Genomic DNA, 19516 nt, shown 5'->3' with positions numbered 1-19516 from the left:
AAGTCTTTGATTTGATTAATTATATAAAGTACAGTAGACCTTGTCCAAATGTAAATCAGTAATCCTGGATTTCTGCTGAATCCTGATCAAGACTGGATTTCTACTTCTACTACTTAAACAATTATCTTACTTTTATCCATCCATTATCCAGACTTTGAATCAGTCGTATGCTCTCAGCCCAGTGTAGCTGGTAGTTTATAGGTCACTGTGACACATACAATCACAATCAGCCTCATCAACCTTTTCTGTTGTTTTCAGGCTGGCAGAGCTAGATCACCATCCTTCTGTTTCTCTTGGTGAGTCACCTCCGTACAGTATGAAAGGGGCTCTGGTTGGGAATTCACTTGTTTTGAAATGCTTGACATTTTTTGTGCTCTGAATTCACTTAATTCATGCTTTTCCTGAAAGAAAAAAATCCTATTTTCTTCCTGGTTTCATTTTTTGTGGTAGAGTTATTGTGTTATCTCAATCAGGACTCTCAGTAAAGAGGTTGTGGTACAGACTATTGTCAAAACTGCACTTTTAGGGCTTTAATAAATCGATGTACTCTTAGATATACTATTGTAGGATCTGAAAAAAACATCCAAAGGAACAGTTTCTTAAAATATACCTATTTGCTTTCACAGCTGAGATCTGAGGAAGTTTCAGGTAAAGAAAAACGGAAAACATCCAGTCTGGTAAAATATCTCCGCACCAGTGCTTTCTACAGCTCTGCAGCAGGCATGGAGCCAGGATAACTGCTCCCAGTCTGAAGTCTATTTCCTATTCCTTTACAAACTACGGTTGGACAGATACAAGGTCACAGAGGTTCAAATTCCTCCACAGAAGTCTCCTCCAGTCTCCTTTTAACCAAATGTCAACACTCTCCACCTCCTCTCCACTCCTCCTCCTCCTCCTGTTGCCTTCAAACACACAGAGAGCAGCTCTCTACATCCAAGCAGCTGTAAAGCACCGTCAGCTCTTCAGCTGAGACGCAGAGAAGACAAAGACTCGCCTGTCCATATGCGAAGACGGTGGCGTTGTAGCCTTCGAAGCAGCCGTCGATCAGCTTCTCGGTGCAGTTGGCGTAGATGGCGTCCTGCTGGGAGTCCATGTCGAACATATAGTCGTAGGTGAAGGCCTTGTCTTTCCCGAGGATCACCTGAGGCTCCCCGGGCATCACATACGTACAGATGTGACATCCTTCGATCTTCTCCCTGGCCAGCTGAGGACGAATCCTGTGGCAGACACAGAGAGGAGAGATGAAGCTGTTAAAATCTCAAAATTTGAGAAACAAGTACTGTCAAACATTGTGAGGGGTACATGGATTTAAAAAAACAAATGAATTAAACAATTTGAAGCAAGTTTCACAGCATTTAATTGTACAAAAACAGAACTACTTTGGTTTTCTGTATTTTTCAAATGTGGATAAGGAAAAGAGAGAGATTCAGCCTGAAGCAGCTGAACTTGTTGGCATCAAACGATCAGATTCAGGTTCAAACAGCTTTGTAGGCATGGACAAAAACATGTTGTTGCCAAAGTAGCACCAGAGGGACCACACCAACCACACCCAGACCAATATCATTAAAGTGCCTCAAGTGAATCTGATATTAATCTGATTCAAATCCAAATTCAGCAGGTATTTGCTCGTGTGCGATTAATGACAAAAACTCACGTCAGTAAAATAACGAATATCTTTAGTTTAGCGTAACCAGACTACAAAACACAAGGTTAGTATCACTACAGAGCTCTTTTATGATTCGCACAAGATCGTAACTCGATGATGTTATAACAATATATTAAAATCCACTCAGTATATAACATAACTCTGCTGACCTATTCTTCAGCTGTCTGGGGATTTTGTCAATTTGAAACAACACTACACAAATCTGTGCTGCAACCCACCTTACTGCTTAGGATTTACATGTGAAAAAAGGCTTAGAATAGTTTAAAAAGCCTTTTAAAGCTTGGGATCCCTGATGACATTGGTAATTCACATTGCAGCCACATCATGATATTCATGAGCTGCGCCGGTTTAGCACCTCGGTCTCCATCAATCGTCAAACCAAACAAGTAGAAACAGCATCAGCAGCACATTTACATTCACACCTGAGTAGGTGTCGAGTGTTTATATTCAAGGACAAACTGGAACAGGACGCGCTGTCACTGTAGCGGCCATGGAAATCAGACCTGTGGAGCGCTGCGCACACGTGGTAATTATAGCGCTGTACCAACATATTTTGGCAGACAGCCGTTAGCAACACAACTAACAATTAACAAACCTAACTCGGCCCCAAAAACTGTTATTCTGAAATCCACAAAAATCTCAATAAAGTGCCATCGTAAGCTAGAGGAACATGTTTTTTTCTTACTGCCCTAAATCACAGCAATTTAATTAACTCATCTTTTTACAGATTTTCATCTGCTGCATATGTGACCACCGGGTCAATATCCCTCACTGACCTAATACTTTGTCCCATAAAAGCTGCCAGCTGGGTTATTATGGAGCGCTTTAGTCTGTCTGACTGACAAAGCTGAAAAGCTGAAAGTTGGTAAAGCTGAAACCTGGCAGCGATTAACAGAGACAGAGAGGGAGAGAGAGAGCATTCGTTCTGCAGTGGAAATGACTGTTGCTTTCTGTAAAGGAAGGACAGTGTCACCAGCAGACACACACAGAGGAGCCGTAGTATTCAAGGACATGGAATAGAGCTGAAAGGCTTTTTGAATGTCAGTCTGGAGGTTTTACAGCTGGAAAACAATTCTGCAGGTTTTACGACTCATTTTGTAATTGTGGGAATTCCTTGGGGTGATTCTGAAGCCTGGCGGTGTCAAACATCAGCAAACCAGTTTGTCACAATTTAGGAGACAGATTTAGTATGAAGTACAGTCATTATCTTTTCACTATTTATAAATGAACAGAACATAGTAAAAGATAAGATAAAAAGCACAAGGGACACTTTATTGCTGAGAATCAGGGCTGTGCAATAATGCATTATTATGAAATCCATGTGTTGACAATGTGTGTTGACAAAAATCGTTTTGGTTACAGCACGTTGTCTTGACACCAAGCAAACCACAAGTTATGTTTACTACTGACATAAAACATAACATTGCTACTAATTAAATTAATTACTGGTAATACGACTGCAGTTTGGGCGTGTGTGCGTGTGGTTGCTTTTGGGGTGCCAGCCAGGTCTGTCTCCTGACATCTAAGATGTTCGTCAGTCTGGTTTTTTGTGATTTGATTTATCCTTTCTCTTTTTAATTTCATAACCCAACACAAAATAAACACATATAAAACCACACAAAGGCAATAACACACTGCACGGTGTGGCCCTATAATAACCAGAATAACCAAAAAGAGCCACACAATCAACAGACAAATATATTATCATTCATTTAATAATTGAATGAACTCATAACATCTATGATAAAGAATAGTAGAAGATTCTCACATTGGACACAGATCGACACATTTACTGACTAGCTGGTGAAGACAGTGCAGCATTTAACAGCTAAAGATGCAGAAGTTTCCCCACTGAGAAGGTAGAGAGACCAAAACTGAGGGTAAATACTGGACTTGTGTGATGGACATGTGATAACGCTGCTCTTTAACCGCGGTTATGAGACTGTTGCTGACACAATAGCTGTGATCACAACTTGCAAATCACACCAGGAAATGAATCAAGGAAGGGGAAAACCAAAAAACAAATGAATGTTATAATTAAACTGGTGGGACAGAAAACTAGTTCAGCAGCAAGTAAACAACATGAACCTGTACGTCGTGAGCAGCAGTGACCAAAGAACTAAACAACTCTGTCACCTTGGACAAACTCTCCTCATGGGTTCAGTTGGGAGGAGAAGCACCTGACAGAGGGCCTGCCAGCCTCTGTCCTGGGCGGATAAAAGCCTCATTGTGCCCCCGGAGTTCAGGGGAGAACAATGCCGTGAGCGAGTACAGTGTGGTCATTGTGTCCGTCTGTGTGACACTGGATCCCAGCGCTGACACCACCACCGCCATGGCTGTGGGATTACACGGCTGGACGAAGGCGAAGGAGGAGAGGTAACGTCCTGTCTGGAGCTTCTGACATGTCTGTGAGTCATTGTTAAGTGAGGTCACAGTCGAACAACACCACACTAAAATACAAACTAACTACTCTTCATCCTACTGCTAGCTCTTTAAGGTCACTTTCAGACTGATGCATTTGACAACTGGTTGCCTGCAATGATGAACCCAGTCCCTGTTACACTTATTTTATCTCAAAATTACCTAAATCTGCCCTGCAAAGACTTTCATGTCAAGATTTAAAGAAATAGGGCTGTATTTCCTCATTTCCTTAATGCATTATTATGTATATTGAAACATGTGAGACAAAGTATTGCTGCATTCTGCTTCCATGACGCTTTGCCACTGATAATTTGAAGCTTATTCAGGGATAGTTAGTGTTCTGTTTGCTAGTCTAAACCAGGAGTGCCAAACGTACGGCCTGCGGGCCAAAACCAGCCAGCAGGATGAATTTGCCAAGTGTGAAAATTACATAGAAGACAGAAGAGGCCTAATATTGTATTGTATTGTATTGTTTTGTAAAACGATAATTCATTGACTTACTTGTACTTCTTTACACTAAAATAAAGAGAACATTTTTGAGTTGTCCTCATCCTTTATTTTACTGGTTCAGCCCACTTGAGATCAAATTGCACAGTATGTGGCCCCTGAACTAAAAAGATGACCCAATTTCTTTCAAAGTGTTTGTTGCATAGTTATCAGCAGAGTTGTGTCACCCAGGTGAGGTGGTCAGGCAATGAGCTTTGAGACCACATCACAGTTTGTATTTGAAGAATTCACGAGAATAGTTGTCTTTATTTCTCACAGTGGCCACAATAGGAAAAGCACCAGTGTTACTGACAACATGAATAATGGCTCTGCTGTATTCATGTGTCCCGTCATAGACTCCCTGTGGAGCTGTGGGCGTTCTGTGGATTTTCTCTGAGGGGAAACTTCACAGGTGAGACAGTGACAGTGAGCAGGACTGAAAGCAAAGCAGCTAAATGTCTGTTCCACTGACACACGGTAGGACAAGGTGAAGGAAACACGAGGGACTTTTTGACCACCGGCATTATGATGGAGCATGTGTCTCTGCACCTGGGTCCTCAAATCAAACACTGTTCATCCTGTTTAACAATTTATATCTCTATTCGTTTGAAGTGTCTCAGTGAAACTATGTCACATCTTTAAAACAGTCCATGAGACGTATTTTAGGATAAAGTAGCTGGAAGAACAAGAACGACCATCACTAGTTGCAGTTAGTTGCAGGTTGAGACTATGCTGCAACTGAACTTTCAAATTAAAATACTATTTACATAGATCATCTTATGAATAAATAACAGCATTATCCAAACAAATAATCAATATGAACTAAAAAAAATGTGGTTGATATTAACAATTAATTAAAACATTATTAAACAATTTGTAGGGGAAGCATAAAGGCACACAGACATCTGAAAGAAATCACAAAAATAAAAGCAATCACAGCTTCCAATCAGATTTCTGAGGTTTGTCTTTGAGTTTGAGCGACAGGCTTTGTGTCAATGAACAAAGAAAAGGAGGAAAACGTTCAAGAAGGACTGAACAGAGTGAAGCTGCCGTAGAACACAGCATACACAACAGCACAACACGCTCATCTGTGTCGCTGTTGTTACGCACAATAAACATGATTCCAGACAGGGAATCAATTAACTTCCATGTCAAATTCAACCGTATTTAACCAATTATGTTTCCCCTGTCTGTAAGAACGTTCTAGAAATCTAATCCTCTCTAGCAGCCGCAGGATGGGAGGGATGATGGGGATGGGGGTCTTTGTTTCAGACGATTTAACTCCCTAATTGAGTGTGTAATCCTGTCTGTTTCAACACTCTCCCTCAGCACTGACACACCCGGGAATCTCTCCCAAATTTACTCTCTTCTCATCTGCATTTAGACACTTGGTGCTTTCTGCCGTATACTGTAGCTCCAGACCCCAAGTTTCTCATTAATGCAAACGTGGGACTATTAGACAATTTAGAATTGCAACAGGAGTAGGAGGTGGCTGTTCGGGGGATGAAATTAAAGCACGTTCTTCAGGGGAATCTCAGTCATTTATGATTGAAAGCATGACACAATTAAAACGTAATTAAATAGTAAAATGTACAAAAGTGAAATTGAAAGCCAAAGTAACTGAGGGTTTCAGAACAGTGTGGCTGTTTTGATAAAACCTGTTAAAACTGGGTCAATTTCAGATCAGTAGTTCTAATTGATTTTCACTAATAAAAGATAAAAGCCAAACTGACTGTACATGTACATACAAAAACGTAAACGGACGCTCAGTATTAACACAAGGGCCATTAAAAAAAACAAACAGCTGTGGTGACTCGTCTATTTTTTTCTTTTGCGATGGATTTTGAACGTTACAGAAGGAGCTGAGGTCGTAGGTGAAATGAGGGTCAGGGGTCAGAGGTCAATGTGTCGCTGCGGCAGAGACACAAAGTCTGACCGACATCAACCAGAGACTGAATCAGATACAGAGCAGGTGAAACACAATCAGGTCTCACATTTAATGGCCTGTCGTGATTTTGTCAGTTTCTCAGTGATTGTGTAGTCAGTAAGACAGTCACAGAAAATCAATTGACTGATGAATCGAATTTTCACTGTTACTGCACTATGAACATATTGCAAAAGACTTGCAAGAAGGCAATTCATTATTAAAGAAGAATGTATACATACTGTTTACTAGTCACAGAGTTTTCATGCCCTGTACTGTAACATCTTAATTAAATAACTTTGTGCAGGTGAAATCTACGGAAGCCGAGAACGGCCAGGTCCGTATAAAATTTTTTTATTACCGTTTTCTCGTGATAACGACTTATTATTTCGTTATCTCGAGATAACAAAGTCCGTTTTCTCGTGATAACGAATTAATTTATTTCGTTATCTCGAGATAACAAAGACCGTTTTCTCGTGATAACGAAATAATCATATAATGTGTCGTTGACATGGTTGCCTAGCAACAGGAGGCTACTGTTCAGCTCGAGCATGGGGCAGTTAACTGTAGTCTAAGTTACTTTAGCCTACTCACTGGTGTGATTATTGTCCACACCAGCTGTCAACGATAACTTACCAGTAAGTTACACTTAACGTTAGTTTGTATAACGTCACTGTGCTGGGTTTATTTAAGGGGCTACCGGCCGGTGGTCCCATCTATCCTGTTTCAGCTAAGCTAACGTTTGCTACTGGCTGCTGCTGCTGTCAGAAATCACAACCTTATCTCGAACCATCAGACACCTGTTGCCTGCGACCACTGACATGTAGGCTAATGTTAATTTGGCAAGACAGCAGTGTTCATGAGCTTTATCTGAGCAGCAACTAGCTAACATTACCTTAGCTGAAGCTGCCATAACGTAGTCAACTCTCATGTGTTTATGCTAAGTTAACCTGTAGCCCCTTAAATAAACCCAGCTCAGTAAACAAACTAACGTTAAGTGTAACTTACCGGTACTTCATTGTTGACAGCTCCTCAGAGCAGACTGACGTTAGTGGCAGCTCTTGAAGGCTGAAATCAGGATGATGTGATCACATTAATCAGCTCACTGATTTGAGTTCTACACATGGTTTTGGGCAATTATCCCACGAAAAACATCTCTTCTGTTACGTTAGATCTGTAGATGTGTAGTGTTTCCAACAGACTCGCTTTAGTAGCCTCCTGCTACGAACATACAGCGGCTAACCAGCTGCTACCATGGATGTATTATATAAACCGTATTTGATTATATTAACCCGTAAACAGAAGCGATTGCACCGGGGAAACATGTTGCTAGGCAACCATGTCAACGACACATTGATTATTTCGTTATCACGAGAAAACGGTCTTTGTTATCTCGAGATAACGAAATAAATTAATTCGTTATCACGAGAAAACGGACTTTGTTATCTCGAGATAACGAAATAATAAGTCGTTATCACGAGAAAACGATAATAAAAAAAATATTATGGACGTGGCCGTTCTCGGCTTCCGTAGAAATCATCTTAAAACCCACTATTTTTTTGACTACATCAAATCATTGACAAAATTGCAACTATTAAAAATCAAACTCTGTATGTGAACATGTATATGAGCTACACTGTGTATGGAGATAGCACAGACAGGTTTCCTTAAAAAGCTCAGAAGTAAAGGACTGAGGACTGTCGGCTGTATGAGCTTCCCTCGAGTTCACCTCACTGCACACTGACCTGAGCTCAATCACCAGGACATAATCTCTGCCTGTGAGACATGAAGCCCTGAAAGTGTCTGACTTCTAACTGTTCTCAGTCTGCTCCTGCCAACAGCTGTGTGCACACATCAGGCTGATGACCTGTCAACACAAACAGTGCACATGAGTTAGGGAGCAGACGTTCACTCTGTCCTTTTACCAGCACGGAATCTCATACAGTATCCGACGACAAATCAATCACCGATCGATCACACAGACTAATATCCTTTTCCAATCACAAGCTGATTGACTGTTGCTTCTCTAATCACTTCTGGACTTTGTGAATCAGGAGACTGGCACTGTGACCTCCTCTTTATATGTGGGATTGCAATTTTAAAAACATATCTTTTTTTTCTGAATTTCTGCTTCTTTTTTTTAAGAGCTGTGTATTGAAAAAACTGTGTCTGAAGCTTGTTTGAGAGCTGCCTGTGTGAGCACGCTCAAACCTTCCATCGAGCCTCAATCCACCTCCTCACTGCAGTCAATAAATCATTGAGAGTGCTGCTCTTCACTGAGGGTGAAGGATCCAGAGGTGTGTGTGTCCAGCTGGAACTGCTGCCCACTTACATCTACACCCATCTAAGTCTGATGGGTAAAAAAGACATTTCAGCATGTTGCTATGTTGAATGCATGAGATTGCATGTGAAACCAAACAGAGAACAACAGCTGGAACAGGGAACATTGTCAGTATTTCACCGACTAATACCTAAATATTACATTGTAGGACAAAGTGTCACTCTGTGCCGTGAATGATAAACTGCTAATGATTTTCTTGATTTAATTCATTAATTGTGTTGGAAATAGAACATCAGAAAACGGTGAAACACTCCGTCAGTCGATGAGACACTGAAACCTTGTATAAATGCTTGTTGTAGTCTCCTGACATCTTCATACGGAACGTATGAATTCATAAATGTTCCTGCTCTGCTTCTTTTGTGAGGCAGAGCTGTGCTGCAGTGAACACACACACACACACACACACACACACACAAACACACAAACAGAAAACGGACCCGATCTTCATTTGGAGATTTGCTGAGTGCAGCAGTGCGGCTCCTCGAGGATGATGTCACCTGCCACTGTCCACTCAACTTTAACTATAACATCTCACTGTCCTTCACAGAGGAGACAGTTACGTCTGTGTGGAGGACAAAGAGAAAGAGTCCGTGCAAAAAGAGGGGATGTAATAAGAGAGAGAACGTGTGTGTGTGTGTGTGTGTGTGTGTGTGTGTCTTTGTCACATTTGGCTGGTTGCCAGGCGCTGCAGGCCGCGGGCTACGCGCCTCCTTGCGGCTCTAATCAAAGTGAGGCAACACTAGGACAAGTGATTGTTTTGAGGCTTCATCTGTTTCCTGTCTCACCTTTCTGTCACTGTAAGACGCATCAGAAGATCCCGCAATCACTGCTTCAGGTTATGCTAACATGATGGGATGTGTTAGCCACTTAACACCGAGCAATCCCCAGAAAATCAACAAAACATCTCACAGAGAACTGGAGATCTGAGTTGGAAATTACAGGAACATGCACTTCCTTGTCATCTCTTTTATTGTCTTCCTGTCAATCACTGGCCTAAAATAGCGAACCCCAGACCATTTAAATCTGAGAACACAACCGGCTGATCAGCATGATTAGAAAATGACTTTCACACCACAAAGGAGACCGCGCGAATCCAAAACACACACACCAGGAGATTGCACCATCACCAACACCAGCAAACAGCTGTGACTGTTGCATCATTCTGTGGAGCGCAGCCTGGAGCTGGAGCTGGACCCAGAGAGATGGACACACCGACTCCTCTGTATGCCGCAGATTTCCCATAATACCCTTCTCCACCTGGACCACAAAGAGAAGCATCTCTAAAAAAAAAAAAAAAAACATAATCCCAGGCTTGAGACATTTGTTCTCCTCCTGAGGTTTGGAACAAAAAGAAAAATGTCCCCACTCAACTCTGCCTGGCTTCATGAGGAGTCCTCTGCTGCTCACCAATCATGATTTATCTTGTTTACTTTGTTTGTACAGAAACACACACTCTCCAGTCTCAAACACTAGTATGAAATGACCTATCATACAGTATATTGGTTCTTTTCATTACCTATCAATCTGTCAAACACTTTTCATCAGCATTTTTTTCAATGTATCTTTTTTATTCATTTCAAACATTCCCACAGCACTCACACACACACAAAGTACAAACTATTACTAGATCAGACTTGTACTGTGTATCATGTACTACTGTATATAGGAGCCCTGCCATCACATGCAAATATAAGACGTTGACATCGGTTGCATAATGTGTGCTGAGGTGAGCGATATGTGCAGGTTTACAGAGCAACTTGCCACTGTGGGAGCGTGAGTCTTATCAGGTGTTAACAACAGGCAAATGATGCACCACACTGTGCTGATGCAGGACATACCCAGTAAACGTGACACTGGTTTTCGCAGCATGCTTGCTGCTGCAGCAGAGTGATGGTAAAGGTAAGTTGATTTTAAAAAAACAAACAGAATTAAAAGACAGAAATATTTTCCAGAAAACTGTCTGCAGGTCAAAGATCGCCCACGGCGTCTATTTCAGGGAATGCTTTCTGAGTGCCCTGCAGTATGAGAAGGTACGTTTTTAGTATCAAAAGCCTTCCTAGAAGTGGTTTCATACTCTGCTCATTCAGCCAGACAGGACCACCTCCTACAGCACCGCACAAAGAGCTCAGAGCGGCGCTCGCTTTAACTCCAGCACCAGGCCACAGACGACCTCAATGTGCACACGCAATCTGTGCCTCAGTGCAACACACATCCATCACTCAGAAACAGCTTCATATCTGCGCTGATTCAATGTCTGGTCTGTGTGCTGCTGCTCTCAAATACTCTGCTCTCTGCGTGACATAAAGGATGGGGTTGCCATGGCGACGGGTAATAGAAGCGGAGAATTAAAGTCATAATCCGATCCCAGTGGGATATAATGCTGGTCTGGCCGACTAGAGGGTGCCAGGAGGAGGAGGAGGAGGAGGAGGAAGAGGAGAGAGGAACTGGCTCAGCGTCCTGCCGCCCATCAAACACTCCAGGATCAGGTTAACTCTGCGCCAGCCCAACATTTCCTCAGCACCTCCATCTTGTGACTAAAGCCTGAGCATCAGAAACAGGTTTATCATATAATTATTCTTAACCCACAGGGATAATTTCACCCCCTTTCAAGTGCAACCACTCAGAGAGGCCTTAGTTATACACTCCGTTAATTCCACAGAGCAGTCATACATGCACTTAGATGATGTGACATACTCATTAGCCCACAGCTCAGCTAGTAGACAGAGTTTTATTGTGTTGTTATGCAAGGTCTGTGGGATGACATTAATGAGAGAGTTCTCCCAGCTCAGCACGGTGCCATTTTGGGGTTTAAATCACCATCAGCAATTTAGAATTCTTACCTTCTTAAAAATAGTAAACATCAAACATTTTCCTGGAAGCTGCCAGACGTAGATTTTAACCTAGTGCAAAATGATTGGGTTTTACAGTCTCTTTAATCTATCTCTTATCCTCAAACTAGTAAAAGCTCAGCCCTGTCTAAGGAGACAAAGAATAGGTCCCAGCTCCTTCATTCCCTCATGCAAAGCTAAAAAAAAAAAAAATCTGTAGTAAAGAACTGAAACCAGACTATACGAGCCAGAATATAGTTGTGAAACGGAGTGCTCCAACTGAAATTTTCATGTCCCCATATCAAGAATATTTTCCTAAAACAGAAGAGACTTAAGACTGACCAGTGTCCATGTATGACATTAAAACAAATGAGGACTTTACTGCATTCAGACCTGATTGATTTGTCATGATTTTCAATAACAGTAAAAAGGTAAATAAGCCAGCAACACTTAATTCATCTTTGATTTGTACTGAAACATCATGTTTAACTGGATTTTGACCAAACCAGTGAAATAACTGTTGCATTATTATAAAACTAAATAAAAAAAACCTCTTCACCCACATGTACCCACAAATAGGCAAACAAAATCAGGATTAATATTTTAATGAGACCGGGGAACACTGTTGTGTTTTATAACCTGAACATCAAGTTCATGCAGGGTGACTGGCCTGCTGCTGACCTGAGCTTAATGTTGCTACTTCCTCTGATATGAAGCTCTGGGTGTGCGTGGATATCCAGCTGATATTGGAAAATGTGCTTTCGAAAACAAACGAGGCTGCAGCGAGTCCTTGTGGCACGCCGATAACGGTTTTACTGCTTCCTGTGGGTCAGGGGTCAGAGAGCAGAATACCCCATGATTACCAGGGGTGAAAGGGGAGGGGAGACGGGGTTAGGCAACAGGAGGTGTCAGCAGGGAGATCATCAGTAGCCCTCAACATGGAGAGAAAACACCACCCAGCAGGCCACGGCCCCTTGTGACAGAGGAGCGCATGTTGAACACAGATAGACACACATTACACACCGAAGCCGATTACTGTCACTCATTTATAACATCATTTATGACACTTAATATTAGCCTGCAGCTGAGATTGCAAACTAAGAAAATGTGCCAAACGCCAGCTGTTAATTCAGGTTAACTGTCCTAAGCAGGACTAAAGATAACAGCAGGTATTTAAAAACATCACTGTAACCTGAATCGTATGTTTGATCAAACCTACTCAGTATTTTCGGCCACAGGTTTAACACAACTCTTGCTTAGTTTTATTTAGATGCATTTAACTACAAACATAGATGTGTCACTTGAAGGATCCAGACCGGCCTCACAGTCAAATCATCAAGTTTCCCTGCGGGTTGTTTGAAACACGACCTCCAGTCACCTTAGTGCTGTTACTGTACATTTGCAGTTACTCTGTTTACACCTGCCACAACAAATGACTCAAGTGACTGAAGATCCTGTCCAAGGGTGTCCACACACCGTGATGATGGACACTATTAGTAACCACGACAGCAGATCACATCTTCACTTTTAATGATCATGACAATGAAAATTGATGATAACAATATGTTTTTTAAGATGTATTTTTCTAGTCTGGTAGAGTAAGTAGATCCATCAGTGAGCTATGAATGATACATCCTTTTCAGGAGTGGAAACACATAAACACACACACAGTCCAAGTACGTAAACCTAATTATGGCTGATTCATACTAGCTCCTTAAATGTGATGTTGATGCCGTGTGTTATTACCAGCCTTTCCCTCTGGCTTTTTGATTCTTCATGATGAAATTTAAATGTATATATTTATACTGTATTTAGATGTAATAACAACTAATGCAAAAACCCCAAGTAGCAAACACACATTTACGTGAATGTGAATTTGTCATGAATTTGAATGAATTTGTCATGAATGAATGCATGGAATAACGTTGGTTTCTCTGTTATCTCATACAACAGTTTGAGGATATGTAGGTCTAGGATGATTTTCAAAATTTAACATCTCAATACAGTCCAACACAAATATTGCATGTGTTTTTTTTAAAGAGCATCTACTTTTTCATTCTTTAGGACTTAAATTTATATAAAATTATCAGTGCAAACAGACACATAAGTGATGACGCCAGTAGAAAGCTGTTCAAACTAGTAAGGAACCAAAGAAGAGAGGACAGCAGGGCAGACTGTGCAGAACTGGGGACAATAAAGGTCAAACCCATGAAATATTGTAATATTCCATTTTATTGAATATCAGGTCTATTTAAACTGGCTGTCTGGTGGCAGCAGTATGTCAGCCTGTGTGCTTTCGACATGGGTAGCTTTTCACTACAATTTACATATTCATTCATTTTAATAGTTAGTCTTTTGACAATTATTTTTGTACATCAGCACAATATAGGCCTAATCAACAAGTCACTGGAACTTCTGTCGAAATATTCAACCGACAACCGTCACCATGGACCCCCACAACCCCCACAACTCCAATGCCCGGATCACAGAGTGGAGTCTGGACTGCAGTGTCATTCAACCGTGTGGGGTTGACACAGGAGTCCCATCTCTGTGTCAGCGACACAAAAGCTACCCAACAACGTGAGTGTGTGAGTGTGTGTGTGTGTGTGTGTGTGTGTGTGTGTGTGTGTGTGTGTGTGTGTGTGTGGGTGGGGGACACATCGGCCAGCTACCATCTGCAGCTTTCAAGGCAGCCAGATAGCAGATAATAGGTTAGGTAAACACACCAGTCGAGGTCGAGTGGAAGTCAGGCTCAGCTCCACAGTTAACCATTTGCATCTCTGTCAGATATATGATTTTATTTTTTGCTCATTATTTGCCAGCGGGCGGCCAATCAACACTCAGATGCCTAACAAAGACACCACCCACGTTGAGTGTTCACACCTGCAGCAAAATTCAAATTACTAACGCTTCATGAATATGCAGATTCACACAGCTGCTACATGATGCCAGCAGGTGTCGAGGGCTCATTTGCATGCGCTGCCTCCAGAGGCATAAAATCCACAACTGTATTTTAGGTGTAAAACTGTCTGATGCAGGAAGGTGTCTGACAGAGTTTTAGTACTGATCACTCCTCCTATTTAAAATGTATCATAACATTGTCAGAATATATATATATATATATATATATATATATATATATATCTGAAAATACAATTTATTTTATATAATATATATATATAAATAAATTGTCTTTTCAGCTTCTTCAAATGTTCAAAACCCAAAGGTAATAATTTCTGTAATGACACACATTTAACTACACACTATGTTGCCAGTTTGTCACATTTGGTACACCCACCACAGGACTGAGGATGACTGAGCTGTTCTACCCTCAGATATAAATGAGATGCTTCGGCATAAGAACCTTCATGGACGACTCCACTGAAGATTTGTTTCATTAGACTGAATTCGTTTAAGCTCGGTGTACGATGTACCCAATAATCGGCCAACCTAAGTGATATGATTATGTATGAGAAAAATCTACATCTGAGCCCTGGAGCTAGAAAATTGTCTTTTTGCTTGAGATTAAAGATTAATCAGTTAGATTTTGCAGATTAATCTTCTGATGATTGTGAGCCCAGAACCTTCATGTTGCTCCGACCCAGTTACTCAGTTTCCATGTTTGGCCCTGTGTTTACGTGGGTCTCCTCCAGGTTCTCCAGCTTCCTCTCACAGTCCAAAGACATGGAGGTTTAGGTTTACATGAAGCTCTAAAATTTAGGTTTTGGTATAAATACATTTTCTTCAGTTTCTAAAAATGATGAAAAGTGGGCTCAATAATGATTGTTGGTCTCTTCCGATCTAAGTTTTAATTACACCAGCTCCAGTCAGCTAATCATATATATTTAATCAACTGGAATACTATTTAAACATGTATCGTCTTAATCAAGCCAGGGATGTCTGATCTGTTATAGATATCACCTCATAGAGTGTATCACATGTCATGGAGGGACAAATCCAGCCTGATTAACTCAAGAAAACACATCAGCTCCCATTAGCTGCAGAGACAGCCTCTTGACATAAATAACAAGGTGGCAGCTCACTATGCAAACAGAGCTATTTGTGACTGTCTGAGGCCTATTTGTGACGTTCTGTTGGCAGTTTGATGATGAAGTTAAGTTACATTCACATCCTATTTGTGGCGTCACTTCCACATTTAGATCTCATCCATTTCAGCCGAGCCCTTAACTGGACAGGTCTGAGCAGAGAGGAGAAGGACAACATCAGGCAGAGCTGTGCTGGAGACTGGAGGAGGACAACAATGACAAAAATGAGTGAAAAGTGTGAATGCCAGCAGAGGAAACAGCATTTTTGCAATGGGTGTGGTGCACATGTAAGCTTCTCTATAATTACATCCAATCCATTTTGCATGACCAGCTTGTTTCCCAAGTGCTGCATAATGGGGGGTAGAAGAAGGAGGAGGAGGAGGAGGAGGAGGGAGGGAATCCATTCCTTGTCATGAATGTGTCCACATGTGGTGCGTGCGGCTCCACGGTCGAAGGCTCGCAGCGCTGGTGCAGAAGCATCTGGTTGAAATGTTGCTGACTCCTTAGAGCTGGCGATATAGATAACTGAGGTCTTCCAGCAATGCTGCGGCCAGTCAGGAATCTATTTTGGGGGAAGTTGAGTTTAAGTGTAGGCTATGCTTAGCGTCGTCTTGGAACGGAGGAGGAGACTTCTGTCTAGAGAGAGGTCACGGAGGCTAAACACTGGAAATGAATCTCTGTCACCCACTCCAATTACGGAATCACAGAGCAGCCTGTCACCATGGCAACGCCAATTACTAAAGATCATGTGAAGATCCAATCTTTAATTCATTCATTTCATCACTTTGTTTGAAATAGTTCAGAGCTGCAGCTAACAACTACGTATTGCCATTATGAACCGGTTCATTATTAGAAACATGATAGCCTACCATTCAGAGAATATTACACAGAGGATGTTTGGCATCTCTCCATCATCCTCTTGTAGATTCATTTTTTCTATCTACTCATTGTCAGAATATTTCAGTTGTAGACTTTATAAATTCATAAATCTGGAAATGCAGAAATTATGACTGAAACAAAATTAATCAGTTGTTTAAAGGGATAGTTCAGATGTTTAGACTTTAGTTTGTGTCAATCACCTGCTGTAGATTCTGGTCTATGCTCTCAGTCAGACCAGCTTAGCGGCAAAGCCGTGTCACTGGCATGTGACACTTTTCCAAACACTTTTAAAACACCAATATTAGTTAAATGTTGGCTTCATGTTGAATATTTCTAAACGATTATTTACCTGTGAAAACAGCTGATTCACTCAGCTGATCTGAGGCTGCAGTGTACTGTAGGTCGCAGAGTTAACAGGAAGTTCATTTTAAAAAGATGATAATCAGTGAATCATGCAAGTTATTTGTGAGGCAAAAACTCTTAATATTCTCTCCTAATTTCTCAAATGTGACAATTTGCTGCATTTTCTGCAACTTCTGGATACTTGATGTCCATTTTTGACATTTTGTAGACTAAAACAGACTGTCAGCTTAGTAAACTGTTGCACACAAGCCTATCACAATAGGCAGTCTTAACACTAAGACACACTGGCAAGCGGCCCAAGTGCAATGCCTGTAGCACCACAAATACAAGTGATGTAAGGTCAGCTATGTTACTTTGTAATGAGCTGAGACTATTCAGAGCTGGCCTGTGTTGAGCCACAGCTCCCTCGCTGGAAACGCACTCCCCTCCGTCAGCTAGTTCTGCAGGCAAAGTAGGTGTTATTCATAGCTTCCGTGTGTGTAACTTGGCTAGCACTTTAACACTTTGGCTAACACTTAAAAAGATGAGCAGTCTGTGCAGGCAAGGAGTGAGATGTGAGCTCCCCTCAGGCCATTTCTCTAACAAAAGAGAGAGGATGAGAGAATGAGGATGCAGAGCTGGATGGAAACACCACAGGTCACAGCCAACTCTCATTGCTCCAGACAAAGAAACAAAGAATAATGCAGACTTCCTGTTGGCAGGGCAGAAGATCTAGAAGATGAGAGTTTGTGCATCCTTGATTGTAGGATTCATGGATATACAGATATCACTATAATTATTAGTCATTCGATATCAGTCAAGATTTTTTATTCATAAGTCAATTAATTGATAGTTTCTTATAATACATAAAAAATATTATTGTTGTTTGTTTCAGATGTCGCTACTAAACAACAGTACAAAACTTTATTTATGTCAAATGGCAAGGTAACATTCATGGACGGTACTATGGGTCAAAGTTGACAGCAAAAATATGTACTGTTCTCCAATGTTATTAAAACATATTGCATATAATAGTCAATTAATTTCATAATATTCGATAACATCAAATCTCAGCCCGAGCTTATAAAATAGAGCGGTAAATGTGCATTACTGTCGTCATATCCAGAAGTGCTGGGAAGACATTTGAGTTATATGCAAAGATATGGGGATTCATGTTTCCTTCAGACTGAGTTTTTGTGTCTACATGAAACAGACATTGTGTGTATAGTGTTTCATATGGACTGGCAGAATACACATTCCTGCCTCATACCATCAGCAGGTGTTTAACACATCATCCTACAGAAGCTCCCAGTGTGTGAGAAACTGCCACAGCACAGCTGGGTATAAATATTACAGTGGATTCACGGTGTGACAATGAGAGGAAATAGAAAACAGCTATAGACCAACACACACCTATATAGTACACACACAGATTCACAGGACCATGGGTCAGTGGCTAACTCCTGACAGACTGACTTGGCTCAGTGGGTGAGAACAAAGCGCAAGGTCTGGCGAGGCTTTAGGCCCCGTCGGGGCTTTTGTGTTTGCATGGTGCTGCCATGGGTGATGAACACGCATCTAAATGTCCCATATCTGAGCTCCCACTGGTCCTCTGCCAGTGCTCCGCTGGTTCTGCCCAACTTACTGGTGCTGTGTGCCCAAATAAATAGTAGACTGTTAAACTTTCCCCCCGAAAACTACATGTGTTGTGCTCAAACTGAAAGCTTTTATATAGAAATCATGACAAAAACCTTTTCTGTATCTGTTATTCAGACTGTTTAGCCAAATCTGCTCAATGTGCCTGCTTAAAAACAATCACAATTCAGTTTTTTTTTTTTTTTTTTTTTTTTTTTTGGGGGGGGGGGGTGTCATGTCTATTTTTCCATGTTTTTAACAGTTTTCCTCCCTCTACAGTACCTTACTTGAGCAGCCCCCAGTCTCTGTTTGCACTGTAAACCCCCACAGCTATTGTCAGCTGTTGTCTCTCATCAGCTGAGTTAAGGCCTGTTCTGGGCCTTCAAGTAATAGTAGATATCAGCTCTAATCGTTCGGATCATTTTAACAAGCTTTCTCTAGCTCAGTTAACCCTGTCTTTACAGCTGACTCTAGAGCTGCGACCTGGGGCTTAGATTTAGCGACTTATACCAGTCGCTGCATGCCTCCACGTCATTACATTAAAGCAGGCCTGTAACTTAAGCCTTAAGAGGTTTAGGGACCCATTTCATTTCATTATCACCATTGTTTTGCCCTTCAGCCGAGCATCAAAATCAACAGGTCCATGGAGAGGCGGAAAAGAATAAGAGGCTGAATTTTTCTTGATGAGGTTTCTCTATTGCTTTCATGGGCCGCTTCATGCTATGTTGTGGTTAATGAGCTTGGCAACAGCTACACAGTTGTTAGAGCAGATATAAACAAAGATTAAATCGCTCCCTCTGTATTTGATCCACGCTCTTCATCTGTCACCACCTTCAAAATAAGCGTTAGCTTCGCTCGGTTTGTTGTGCAGCAGTAATCGCTCCAGCAGGCAGGTTTAACAAGTCCGCAGTTCCACCTAAGCCTTTCCTCTCAATGTACACCTACCAT

At 41.4% G+C, this 19516-nt stretch overlaps 1 protein-coding gene across 4 annotated transcripts in view; it reads right to left on the bottom strand.

Annotated features, from left to right (window-relative positions):
• The window catches only part of LOC310986841 (kinesin-like protein KIF21A), a 54525-nt gene that overhangs the window by 32314 nt on the left and 2695 nt on the right, over positions 1 to 19516 (bottom strand). For all 4 annotated transcript variants that reach the window (XM_083972931.1, XM_083972932.1, XM_083972934.1 and 1 more), the window contains exon 2: positions 995 to 1217. In XM_083972931.1, the coding sequence (XP_083829057.1) occupies positions 995 to 1217 (223 nt within the window). The remainder of the gene's footprint in view (positions 1 to 994; positions 1218 to 19516) is intronic.

This window comes from Trachurus trachurus, assembly GCF_905171665.1.
Source record: "Trachurus trachurus genome assembly, chromosome: 6".
Lineage (NCBI taxonomy): Eukaryota > Metazoa > Chordata > Actinopteri > Carangiformes > Carangidae > Trachurus > Trachurus trachurus.
Note: the sequence above shows the minus strand (reverse complement) of the source record. Positions and strands in the feature narration are given on the sequence as shown.